At 36.2% G+C, this 11,990-nt stretch overlaps 1 protein-coding gene across 2 annotated transcripts; it reads right to left on the reverse strand.

Moving 5' to 3' along the window:
- Window positions 1–1,868: 1,868 nt before the first annotated feature.
- Window positions 1,869–9,644, reverse strand: LOC149219033 (magnesium-chelatase subunit ChlH, chloroplastic-like). Of its 2 annotated transcripts, none has more exons than XM_089384227.1 (2): window positions 8,136–9,644; window positions 1,869–2,613 (listed from the first exon to the last, which is right to left on the reverse strand). In XM_089384227.1, the coding sequence occupies exons 1-2, from the start codon at window positions 8,214–8,216 to the stop codon at window positions 1,966–1,968; spliced, it is 729 nt and encodes a 242-aa protein (XP_089240353.1). In that variant the 5' UTR covers window positions 8,217–9,644; the 3' UTR covers window positions 1,869–1,965. The 2 variants fall into 2 exon arrangements, 1 of the variants encoding a protein (XP_089240353.1); XR_016249205.1 differs by having other exon boundaries at window positions 2,452–2,817.
- Window positions 9,645–11,990: the final 2,346 nt, after the last annotated feature.

An 11,990-nucleotide genomic window follows, 5' to 3' on the forward strand; every position in this document is an offset into this window, starting at 1 on the left:
AACAACTGGTTGCACTGACAGTTGTGATGTAGATGGAAGAGTTAATAACAAAGAAGAATTCACAAGGTACTCCAAAATCTTGCAATAACTTCATAATGTCTCTAACAACAAAGGTGCATGCTCTAGCTTATCATTTTCAATACCTTAGTCATTTCCTGTTTCCACTCCTCGTTGTGACATAATGGTACTGTCCACGGTAAATGACTTGTTGCTTCAAAAGTATTCAAAAGACTTTTAATTGTACCATGAGCATAGAAACAATTCACCATTTCTATATTGCACATTTCCTTTCAGTTGTCATATATAATTGTTGTCATGTCATCCACAACCTTCCCCGAGTAGAGACACTTTGAAGAAAGTGATGACTCAAACTTAGATGAGCTACAGTTCTCATCCACATCAAGATTGTCATGAAACATTTTGGCAAGAAAAACCACCACACTCTTGGCTACTGCACTAAGCAATCCTCTATCATCATGACGTCAATTGGGTACTACCAAAACCTTCACAAGATTCACATAGAATGATTGCATTGTAGACTCAACCTTATTCATAGTCTCTAAGTCTAGGAGATCATGAGACTTCCTTTTAACTTTTTGGGCTTGAGATGTCAACTCTAGATGCATCTGCATGTCTCCCAAGTCAACCAACACACATTCTTGAAATACCTTTGATACCATGGTCACTTCTTCTATGGAAATGCAATCTTGTTTGTATAATAGAAAGATATTTAGGTTCAATGGACTAATGAGAAGCAGGTCCATTCCTCATAGACATTGGGTTCATTTACCGAACAACTGAAACTATGTTAGTGTCACTGTCAGCTTATGTACCTACTGCATTTGGTGCCAAATTTCTAGTTGCAGGTGCTTGTTCAACCTATTTCTTTACATCTACTTTTGAATCACTAACAAGAGATATTTGAAAAAACTATTTCTTTGTAAACCCTCCCTACATCCTTCAATATCTGCATCCCCCCCAACCAATTTTAAGCATCATTGTTGTTGTGTTCTTCAGTAGATGTGTCGAAAAGGATAAACACCATCTAGACTTTAAAGGCATCTCAAAATTCTAATGTGTTGTGCTACCTCAATATCTATCAGTTTTGTTCCAACCAACAAATCCATGAATTCAATTCTAGGTTTCATGTGTTCTCTCCGAGTAGTACAAACAACCCTTGTGAGAGGAGATGAGTGTTATGGTGAAAAATTCTTAAATGCAACAACAATATGTTGGCCACTTACAAATGATAATGGTAAGAGGGGTAAAACAAATAGTTGCAATACGACCTCTATAACCTTTTTCTTAGGAAAACCCCCATATGTTTCTATGTTGTGCAAATTATTCTCTAAGAGATGTTATACAATTTGGAAAAATGATTCTATGTTTGAAGACAAATTTTCAACAGAATTATCAACCCCTGAGCTCAGATGTTTCCCTCGATGATTCATCTCCATCCATTGAACTAACTATTTTCTGTTCTAAATCCATTTCCATGGGAACAAGCATAGAAGAACTAACATATTCTTGCAACAGGGAAGACACTTCATCACAAGATCCAATTTTTGCAATAGTATTTAAGATTTCAATCAATACATCCACCCCAAGACCCCTCAAAGAAGTAGAATGTCGCATAATCTCATCTAAGGTAGATGATAAGGACCCAAGAGTGTCACTTGCCAAAGCCAGTAAGTAGGTTTTTGATGTAAAAAATTTCACAAAACATCTTAGAGAACCACAATCATTAATAGCTTGAAGACCAATTTTATTAAGGCACAAAGCATCCAAACATTGTGGTATACAAGCTACTACATCTGCAAAAGGGAGGACACCAACCATGATGGCATCCAAAAAAACATTAGGCAGACCAACAACATCTAGAACAAAATAGCAAGTTGGATCTTTGTTAATAAGATCACTCATGACTGTAGCTACAAGTAAAAATACCCCACCACCAAAGTCATTTTATCCTCTGAATATAGTGTACAAGAAAAAATGACAAAGAACTCTCTTCAGATCCATATAGGGAACAAAATTGTTTGGGTAACATACACCACTTATACCTACTTGCTTGCCAGACATAAATTCCAGGGATCCATGAGTTTCAAAATGCAAGACATGATCAACCTTAAATATTTTATCCAAAAATGAGTAATAAGCAACAAATCCATGGTGTGGACTTGCTGATTTTGTAAAAATAAGCCTCATTGGATCGCCTTCATATATGAAAGTTGGTTTCACTCCAATGAAAAAATTGCTGAATTTTTTTCCATATACAAGCAAGTTCTCCCCATCATAATTAAGGTTCCCTAGAGGTTTTCCCCAGTTTTCTTCCAAAGCCTTAGCATAAGGTGTGAGCTGTTGGTACTCTCTCACATTCATTTTGTAAGAAATATTAAGATTTGGGTTGTTGAACTTAACTTCTTTTCCATGAATTGTGTCTTCAATCAGTGCTTCAGAAGTATCTAGAAAACCTTCTACATTATATCCATCTATCTTTAGTTCATGTAATACATTGAAAATTAAAGAGAATACATTGAGATAGGCTGTAGTGCCAACATTGGCTTTGTCAGGCGGGAAGATAAATACATATACAACTATTTTCTTGTCCTCCTGCAAACATGTAAGTAATAATATATTGCATCAGTGAAAGTTGACGTTATACCTAACTTCAATTATCTCAATTAGGTTGTAACATGCAAAACAAATTGAAATGACATTTTGACATGATCACCTTTGTTATTTGCTTTAGCTGAGCCCACTTGATATCCCTTGTACAAAGTTGTTCAAAACACTTATGAAGTGCATGGGACTTGCCTACACATCAATATAAAGAAGTTAGAAACAAATTTTTACAACCACTTCAAAAGAACCTTGCAATGGCTCAAGAGAAACTTTGATCCTACATATGTGTATGGTACCATGACCCCTATTTTGGTATTCTAACATCGATGTAATGATAATTTGGGTTTCACAACAAGGTTAACAATTTTAGACAGATTATATTGTTAACATATTATCTAATTGATGAACTTGTTGAAACAATGTTCAGAAAAAAAAAAAATGAAACCTACCCATTCTTGCATCACAGCCTGAGAAAACAATCGACTCCAAACCACCATCAAGCTTAGGAAGAGAAACCTGCCATGCAACCTGAATTGGATGCAATCCCAAAGTGTTGATAAGCCATTCCTCTATAGTCTAGAACACTAGTGGCAAGGCCACAATGTAGGGAACATCAAGCTTGGACAAAGCTTGTATAGCACGAGGATGATCCTGTCTAGCAGGTCCACCCACAAGTGTAAACACAGTCAAGGAAACCAAAACATCTACAAGATATTTCTTTGTTATTGGATCATACAAGAAATGCTCCACAGGGGTGGAAAAATCTAATCCACCTAAAAATATTGGCACAACCTTTGCACCTCTAGCTTCCAATTCCATCACAACAACCACATAGTGACTATCGTCACCAATAATAATGTGGCTTCATTGCAAGGTGATACCAATGACTGGTGCATTTAGGTTTTTGAGTTTCTCATTTGCATCCTTTCTAGTGTCATACCAATTCAAATACTCTTTAACATCATCATACATGCAAGGAGCTAGAGGGTGCCATATTCCTGTGTCCAAATAGACAACTAGATCAACAAACTCCAATTGTGTTTTATTGAGAGCAGGCACATACAACCCAACAATCATCTTAAAGAAGTTTTCAATATTCTCTAGGGATCCACCTAACCAAAACTGCAAACTCATGATATAGGCTCTAGCATCTTGAGCCTTGTTGCTTGGAAAATACTTGAGGACTTTGGGTAGGGTCCTAACAAGCTTAAGCATGCTTTACTCAAAGCCCGATGACTTCTTATTTCTTTTAAACATTTGAAAGAAAGGACTTTTGGATTGGCCCAACTGATACATATTGAGCATGGTTACTAGGTATCTGATGCCTTAGAAGGCAGGATTACTATTTTGGATCCTCAAAGACAGAAAATGGCCTTGACTGACTGTGATCACACTTCAGCTAGTGACACCTTTGCAAAGAGAGATATCTCTAGAGATCTTCACCAAAAGGAAGGTACATTGAAATTCAACAATGACTCTCAAGGTAGCCATCCTACTGGTGATGAAGAGGCTACATCCTCTCATACTATGGGCACTAAGAATGTATGTGATATCTCAGGAATTTTTTTCCCGATTGTAAGGTTGAACTGTCTTCTAGGTCCCTTGATTCATTCAAGTGCTCTAGTAGAAAATAAAATGATAATTGGAAAGACTTGCAGGCAAAGGCTTTCAAATCCAATTATTTACCTGGTAATGATTATTGTCTTGAAGGATCTTGGAATGGGTGCAATCAAAGAGATGAGGAAGCACCTGCAAATGATCTCCAAAAGGCACAACGTCAAGGGTAAGAACTTCGTCAATAATCCAACCATTTCCATTATCAATATTTGACTTTTTCTGGATACTTGTTGTGTCTATACCAAACCCGGAAACATTTCTATTAAACTTGTACCATATGTGTCTTTGGTATACTTTTTGTTTGTAAATTTCCAATGTTGTGGTTCTATAGTTCAGACAACCAAATGTCTCCATTATCTCTTTGTCTAAGCAACCCCTGTCATATAACTCCATGAGTGACTCAACCTGTCATTAGGAATTGAAAAAAAAATATTAGTAGGGATGTCTTTCTGATCAACAAGTAATACTAAATTAGTAAGAGCCACTTTCCGCAGGTTGTTGAGTTTCATTGTTTATTATATCAATGATGTAGCATGACCTTACCAAAACAAACTATCAACAAAACAGTTTGAACTTTGTTCGAAACAGCCTAAATATCAGAATGATAACTTCACAAGAATGTAGAACAAGGTAATGCCTCATGAATTGAGATACTTACACTAAATGGTAATTTTTGTGAATGGACCTTGGTCATGCTCGCTTCCTCGACACCCAAAAAATATCCAAAATATTCATTTTGGAGATCCCATGAATTTGTCGGTTCTTCATCCTCTACTATTTGCATTGTCTGCTCAAGACTCAGTGCCCTATTCCTCCATAGTGCCATGATTGTCGTGTTTGACATATAAATTATAGTTTCTCAAGAATCAGACAAGAAATATATTCAATCTTTGTTCAAAATTCCAAACTAGCTTGTCTCAGATTCATGCAAATCCACTCTTTATTTTCAATTTTTACTATTATAATTCATGAAAATCAATCCTCTTTTTGTGATCCAATATTAATTCTGCCATTTTTACAAGTGACAGAGGACAATGTATGGTTGCTATGATGAGAAAAGAACTCAATGTGTACATGCATGCAACATTGTAGGAAACAAAGGACTGAAATGGAACTTGAGTCTTCCTTTGTCACCTATGTACTTTGCACCATGGCTAGCATCAAGGCCTCTACTTCTGCGAAGGAAGATGACTAGAGATGGATTACCCATTGATGCTAAGGAAGGAGGCAACTCCACTATTTCCTCTATATCTTCCCACAGGAAGGAAAATTTTGTTTTATGTCCAAAGAGATTTGCATAGAAACCTAGCATCCTTGCAGATACGATTAAGCAACCCTGCAAACCATAAATTCACTTGAGACCCATGTTCTGGTATGTTATTTGCAACAACTCATGAAAATGTATCTAAGTGAGGCATAGATACCAGAAGAGGCATTTTATGTTTCAAGTAGCAAGAAAAACCATTAATTAGAAACTCCTCACTTGGAAATGAAAATAGCTTACCAAATGTTGAATTTTGCCGAGGTGAGCGTTAAGCAATCTGCATAGAATCCTTTCTCATTCTCATGATGTCCAGAAAAATAGGGCAATCCATTGAACTATATGTATGCCAAGGAAAAGGCAAGTATCTACTTGATATTTAATATTGAAATATGAATCCCTTTTTTCCAACTTCCTTTTTTAATGTTTGTTATGTACTGAGTAACAACATTAGGACCCTTTGTATTTATCAGAAATATCCTAAGGTGCAACTTCAATTGGCAAGCTTGTGCCAGTCTTCCCTGAAGTGGGATCCACAAATCAACCAGTTCTTGTGAAGTAAATTTTAGAAAATTGATCTCAGCATACCCTAGAGATGTAGCCTCAGCAAAAGGACCTTCAAAGTCAAAGACTTCTACATCCATCACACAAGGAGGTTGTTTTGTCACATCATATTCAAATATTTCTACAGAATTATTTGGATAATGAAAGTCAGAATGGAAATCATGAACAGAAGCATGGAGAAGCATAGAATCTCAAGCACAAAATATCTGGATAGTTTTATGACATTTTACCATGCCATTGAGGATCCAGTGTCTGCAGTTTGATTGAAATTGTTCGAGGTTTCCCATTACAAGTAAATACCACATATGGATCTAAATAACTAGTAGCATCTACAACAGAGAAATTCTTTCCTTCAATTGGGGCTACTGTCAGTAGCTGTCCAACTCCCTGTGCTTTAATTCCATGATCACCAACTCTAATCAAGTCATGAATAAGTGTGAGAAACTAAAATGTTTTTTAGCAATTTCAAATCTTACTTTTATCTAAATAAGAGCTCTAGGAACTGAAACGAATCAGAGCACAAATCACATGCTGTCTTACCCTTTTGGAATCATGCATGCATTAAATGTGAAATCATCTTGAAAATACGCTCCACTTGGAGAACAAGTAACCCACATGTAATAACTTCTCCCAAAGAATCAGGTAAATCTAGCCCACCAAATCTAGAGAGACTGTGTCTTCTGCTTGGAGGATCTACTAGTCAAGGGTCTAGTGTTTGGCATTTGTCAATTGAAGCTTCAATAAGAGAAATTTTCAAAAGGGTTTTCCTCTCTCTCTAGGAGAGAGAGGTTTTTCCCTGGTTGAGAGCCAACATCTTGTGTTCTTGTCTCTATTATTTCAGTAATTGTTTGATGAAGTAAGAGAACACACACTAATAATAATAAGTGAAGATTGTGCTAACAAGAAAAAGTAAAAGTACCTCACAAATAGTTATCATTGTTAGAAAAATCTCACTATAACTCTGATGCCCTAGATTCTTCAACAGAAATAACGTGGTTCGATTCAAATCTGGAGGGAGTTTGTAGACGTAAAGTTGGAAAGCAGATTTGGACTTTCTTGGATTGATGATGGGTGGAAGAATAGTTCCATTTTTGCAACAATATTTTATCTTTCTGACAGTTTTATTATTAGTCATGTATTGAATAAGGTCCATAATTGTTGGGACCTTCTCACAACTCATCATAGTTGAGAAATCCATGTCTTGGTAGAAAACGCATGCAGCTCCATTGATGTAGTCACTTTGACTTTGTTCTAGTGTCTCTACACCCTTCATGGCTTGAATAAATTCTCCCTTCTGCCATTCCTAGGACAATTTCCAGTAGTCCAAACGACAAATAGGATTCTCATTATAAATTGTTACCCATGCCTAATAGTTGCTTTCAAAGGCATGTGTGACATCATAACTAATGGTGAGATCTCCTTTCTGTCGAGGCATAAATTTTGTCTCATTGACAACAATTACAAACATAGGATCATTTTTGCAGCAAATCTCCATAAAGCCCTTTGTAACAGAAGGCTTGGGGCATGTGTATCCTTGATTAGAAAGGCTGATGTTGTTAGGCATGGGAATACTATTTCCTCCAACTCCAAATTCAGTGCTTTTCATCACAATCTAGACAAAAAAACGATCCACTGTTACAATAACAAACATAAAACCCTTGGAAAATTTACTTCATGTGATTCCAAGCTGTCAAAACTTAGCTCAACACAGATGCTACCAGAATTGGACTTTGAAAGGAATTGAGTGATTTTAGTAGATTAATTGATGCATGTATAATTGATATCAGGTCAACATACATATAAATAGAGGTATACAATTGACATGGAGGAATTACTTAAATGTTGAGAAATAGGCTTCAAACTTATTATGTGAAGTCATGCAAAAGAAGCTTTAGTTTGTGAATCAGAAAATTGCTCTAAGTCATACCTTTAACAACAATATGGCCAGAATTCAATCTAAAATAAACATTTTCAGAGATAATTGGATCTAATGTTTTGTGATCTGTAAATTCAAAATTTGTTTAATATTTGCAAGATAGAGATTTAAGTAATGGGTAAGTCTCAAAACCTGGATGATGATGAACATGACTGTTGTAATGAGGAGTAATATCCGCATAGCATAGACATTTCTAGGTATTTCTAGAGGCATTGTAATTGGAATGGTAAGCACTTTCTTCCTTCTTCACCCTGGGATCTTCCCTTCTTGGCAACTCCATTGCCATTTTCTGTTTGAGGATGCACATACCCCATGCCTTGATAGCACTCTAAGAAGGACCAGTTCGAGTCTTCTTGAGATGCTCTCTTCACCTCTCTTGTTCATTTACCCTAGCCAAATCTCATCGTTTCATCATCTTTTCGTAATTTGAACTATCTAATTGACATTGTAGCAAGGAGGAGGATACAGCCTTATGACTTCGGAATCTGTTCACACATAGCCATATCCTTTGAAAGCTCTAAAATAAATTCCACGGTTTTCATACCCTCTCCAATGTCACGTGCAAGTGAACAAACAATAAAATCAATACCATGATCCACCTCAGCTATTTTCAGATCATATCTTACATTTTTGAAACGCTACAGAGATGCATCCATTGTTCCGGTTTTCGCCCATATAAATCATCGCCTCAACCACTCATAAGCATTATTTTCTTAAAACCAGTTTAGCTTTGGTTAGATCCAAAATTTGTAAGTTAAGAAAGGATCTCGATTTTTTAACGCTCAAGTTTTTTTCTCTTCACTTAGATTTGGCGAACAACATCTCGAGGGTTCTTTGGGAAGTCTTTTATGGGTGTTATGCCACTAAAGCCCTTCGTCTGGAGGAGATAACTAATAAGAAACAATCCGCCAAGTTTAATAAGCTACAGGGTGTTGATTCCCGTCTCTCCGAAGGCGAGTTCTCTTCTTATCCGGCAACAAATCTTATTAGAAGTGAGCAGATCCTTGCTCTTAATGCCTAGGTTTGTAGCCATGGCTCTGAGGCTATCTCCTCGGTTTCTTCACATCAGGCATCAGCATTGAATTCATCTTCTCAAACATTTTCATCTTCTGAGCTCCTCGTTGCGGGATCTGATTCAAGCCAAGTTACCGATTCTTCGGATCAGGGCCGGATCAGCCGATTTCAGTCAACGGCTTTTCCTTTGCGGATCTACTGTCCATAAACCATGAGCTAGCCGTTGACCCTGAGGCCTTTGCGTGTCATTCGAGCCTCCCTTCTCTGCATTCCTTATCGACCTCTGCTCCGTCATGCTCTTCTGCCCTCTGATGTGGTTCTACTTCCCATCATTCCTATATCGGTTCTCCTGTTCAAGTTTCTGGGCCTGACGTCACTTGTTTCATCCTTTCCGTGCATCACCCCTAACCAATCCGATCCATGTTCAATCAATCCCCTTCCGGCGCAGTATGAACCCCATCTCGTTCAGACCCTCCATATAGACAGCCATTCTACTACTCCGCCTGATGATTCCGCCGTTGCATTCTCCTTCCCTCTCTTCCCTTCATCCAGTGGTTCCTCCTATTTTCCCGTGGCTTGCCATTCTGAACCTCATCCTCCCTCTCTGATTTTTCCCTATTTTCAACTCCCTTCATTAATTCACCTGCGTACCTTATTAATTCGATCTTCAGGGTTATCTAATAATTCTTTTTATAATTTTTATAATAATATTAATAATTCATCCTTGTCTAGTTCTAATAAAAGCTCTAATCAACTTATTTTTTCTAAAAATGACCATATGAATAATAAATCATTCAAAAGAATTCCTAATAATATTAAATGTGATATCTTTCTAATAATAATAATAATAATATTTATTCTAAAAATGAGCAGATGAATAATAAAACATTCAAAATAATTCCTATGTGATATTATTTCTAATAATAATAATAATATTTATTCTTCTTTATGCTTTTCTAAAATTGTGATTCCTTTGTATATAATTCATATACGTTTTAATTTTATCTCTAATATTTACATTAATTAAAATCGCTTATTATTATTATTTTAATCTTAAATAATTTCTTTTTAAAATTTTTAAGTTTTTTAAAATTTAAGCTTTAACATTGACATTAAACATTGATATTGTAATTGCCAAGCTAAAGAGCAATGAAGGGTGGTCGAAAGATATTAAGTGTAACATCGGAGTTAAACAAGGTTGCCCCCTCTCCTCTACCCTATTTGGCATTTACATCGATAAGCTCGAAGGCTATTTAGAGGAAGCAGGATGTGATGGCACAATCTTAGCTGGGATAGTCGTCATCCTTCTTCTTTATGCTGATGATATTGTTCTTTTGGCAAGGTGCCCATCTGATCTTAATAAGCAACTCAGGCTTCTTAAGGATTTCTGCTCTACCATGGGTATGACTGTTAACACTGACAAAACAAAAGTTATGATTATCAAATCCAAGAAGGACACTTACGCTAATTTTATCTATGACAATAATAACTTGGAGGAAGTGTATTCTTACAAGTACCTAGGAATCGATATTCATCACAAGCTCAACTGGAACCATAGCATTGAGAAAAGGATTAATGGGGGGTGGAAAGCTTACTTTGGTCTTGAAAATAATTGTAAAATAGCAAACCTGGTAATGTGGGATAAAAAGAAGTTCCTCTTTGAAACTTTAGTCACTCTTGTTATCTTATATGGTTGTGAGGTTTGGGGTTGTAGCATCTCCAGAGAATCATGGAGAAAGATTGAGCAAATCCAGAAGCATTTTATAACTTATAACCTGAAAATTAAAAGTAATACACCCTATCCTATTCTCCTTATAGAAGCAGGTCTTTCCCCTATTGAGAGCCTAGCTATGCTTAGGTTTCTGTTGTACAAGCACAAAATCAGTAACATAGATGATCATAGACTTCCTAAGCTAGCTTTAAATTTGAGCCAAAACCACCTAAGGCTCAATCGAGGATGGCATAAAGACACAAGGGCCTGGTTAAACTATTGGGAGATCAATGAAAATGATGCATTGCAAAACATAAATAACATTAAAGATATTGTTACTTCTAAGTTCAAAGAAAAAATGTGGTGTGAGAAAGATTTAGCGGCTAAAAGAAAATTAAGTTATTATAAGAATTTCATCAACCCCACCCTAGAAGATCAAAAGTATCTCTCTATTTTAACTAGCTCAAAGAAGAAAATTAATATAGCAAAGATTAGAACGAATTCTCATGAGCTCCATAGTGAAACAAGTCGTTGGCCAGTTCCTAAAACGCCATGGATGGAAAGGATCTGCCATATATGTGAGAATGGGAACATCGAGGATGAAAACCACTTCCTCTTAGAGTGCCCCGCGTATAACCACATTAGAACTCAGTTTCACAATCTTTGTTATAATACTGACCTTCCTAGCCTTTTACAATGTCAAAATTATAGTGAGCTCGGGAGGCTTCTCTCCAAGCTTTTTGAGCATAGGAATAAAATCTTAAATCAAAATAGATAATTTGTTTCTTTAGGTCTGATAGACCATTATTTGGTCTCAGCGGACGTTAACCATCATCATCATCATCATCATCATTAATAAATAGAAAATATTTTCCTCTTTCTTTAGCATTATATTATAACATTATATACCTAAATTGATTTCAATGGAACCTTGAAATTATAATTAAACAATTAATAATCAATTTAATATTATATTTCCCTAACTAATTGTTAGGGTCCTACCCTAACCCCCTTATATATGTAATAGGATCAAGTCATAGTTATAGTTAAGTAAAGAGTCAATAAAGCCCATATTAATAATTGTAAGTGGTTAACCCACATTTAATGACGGGACCACAGTTAGTTGCAAATGGGCCATGGTATTAGATAGTTGGTATTAATAAGAACCATGGTATTGCATGTATGAATCCTATATAAAGGATAGAGACTCCCTGCAAGGAGCATCATGTCTTATTTTGTAATCGAGCTATGCTCTATTGGAG

Source organism: Pinus tabuliformis, chromosome Q (assembly GCF_031772625.1).
Source record: "Pinus tabuliformis cultivar Carrire ecotype Pingquan chromosome Q, CPIR1, whole genome shotgun sequence".
NCBI lineage: Eukaryota > Viridiplantae > Streptophyta > Pinopsida > Pinales > Pinaceae > Pinus > Pinus tabuliformis.

What these genes read in the sequence shown, in the direction of transcription:
- LOC149219033 (XM_089384227.1), bottom strand. Translation starts at nt 8,216, where the DNA reads ATGCCTCTAGAAATACCTAGAAATGTCTATGCTATGCGGATATTACTC. An exon ending in TCATGTTCATCATCATCCAG is followed by an intron (nt 2,614 to 8,135) that starts GTTTTGAGACTT and finishes ACATGTTTGCAG; the next exon opens with GAGGACAAGAAAATAGTTGT.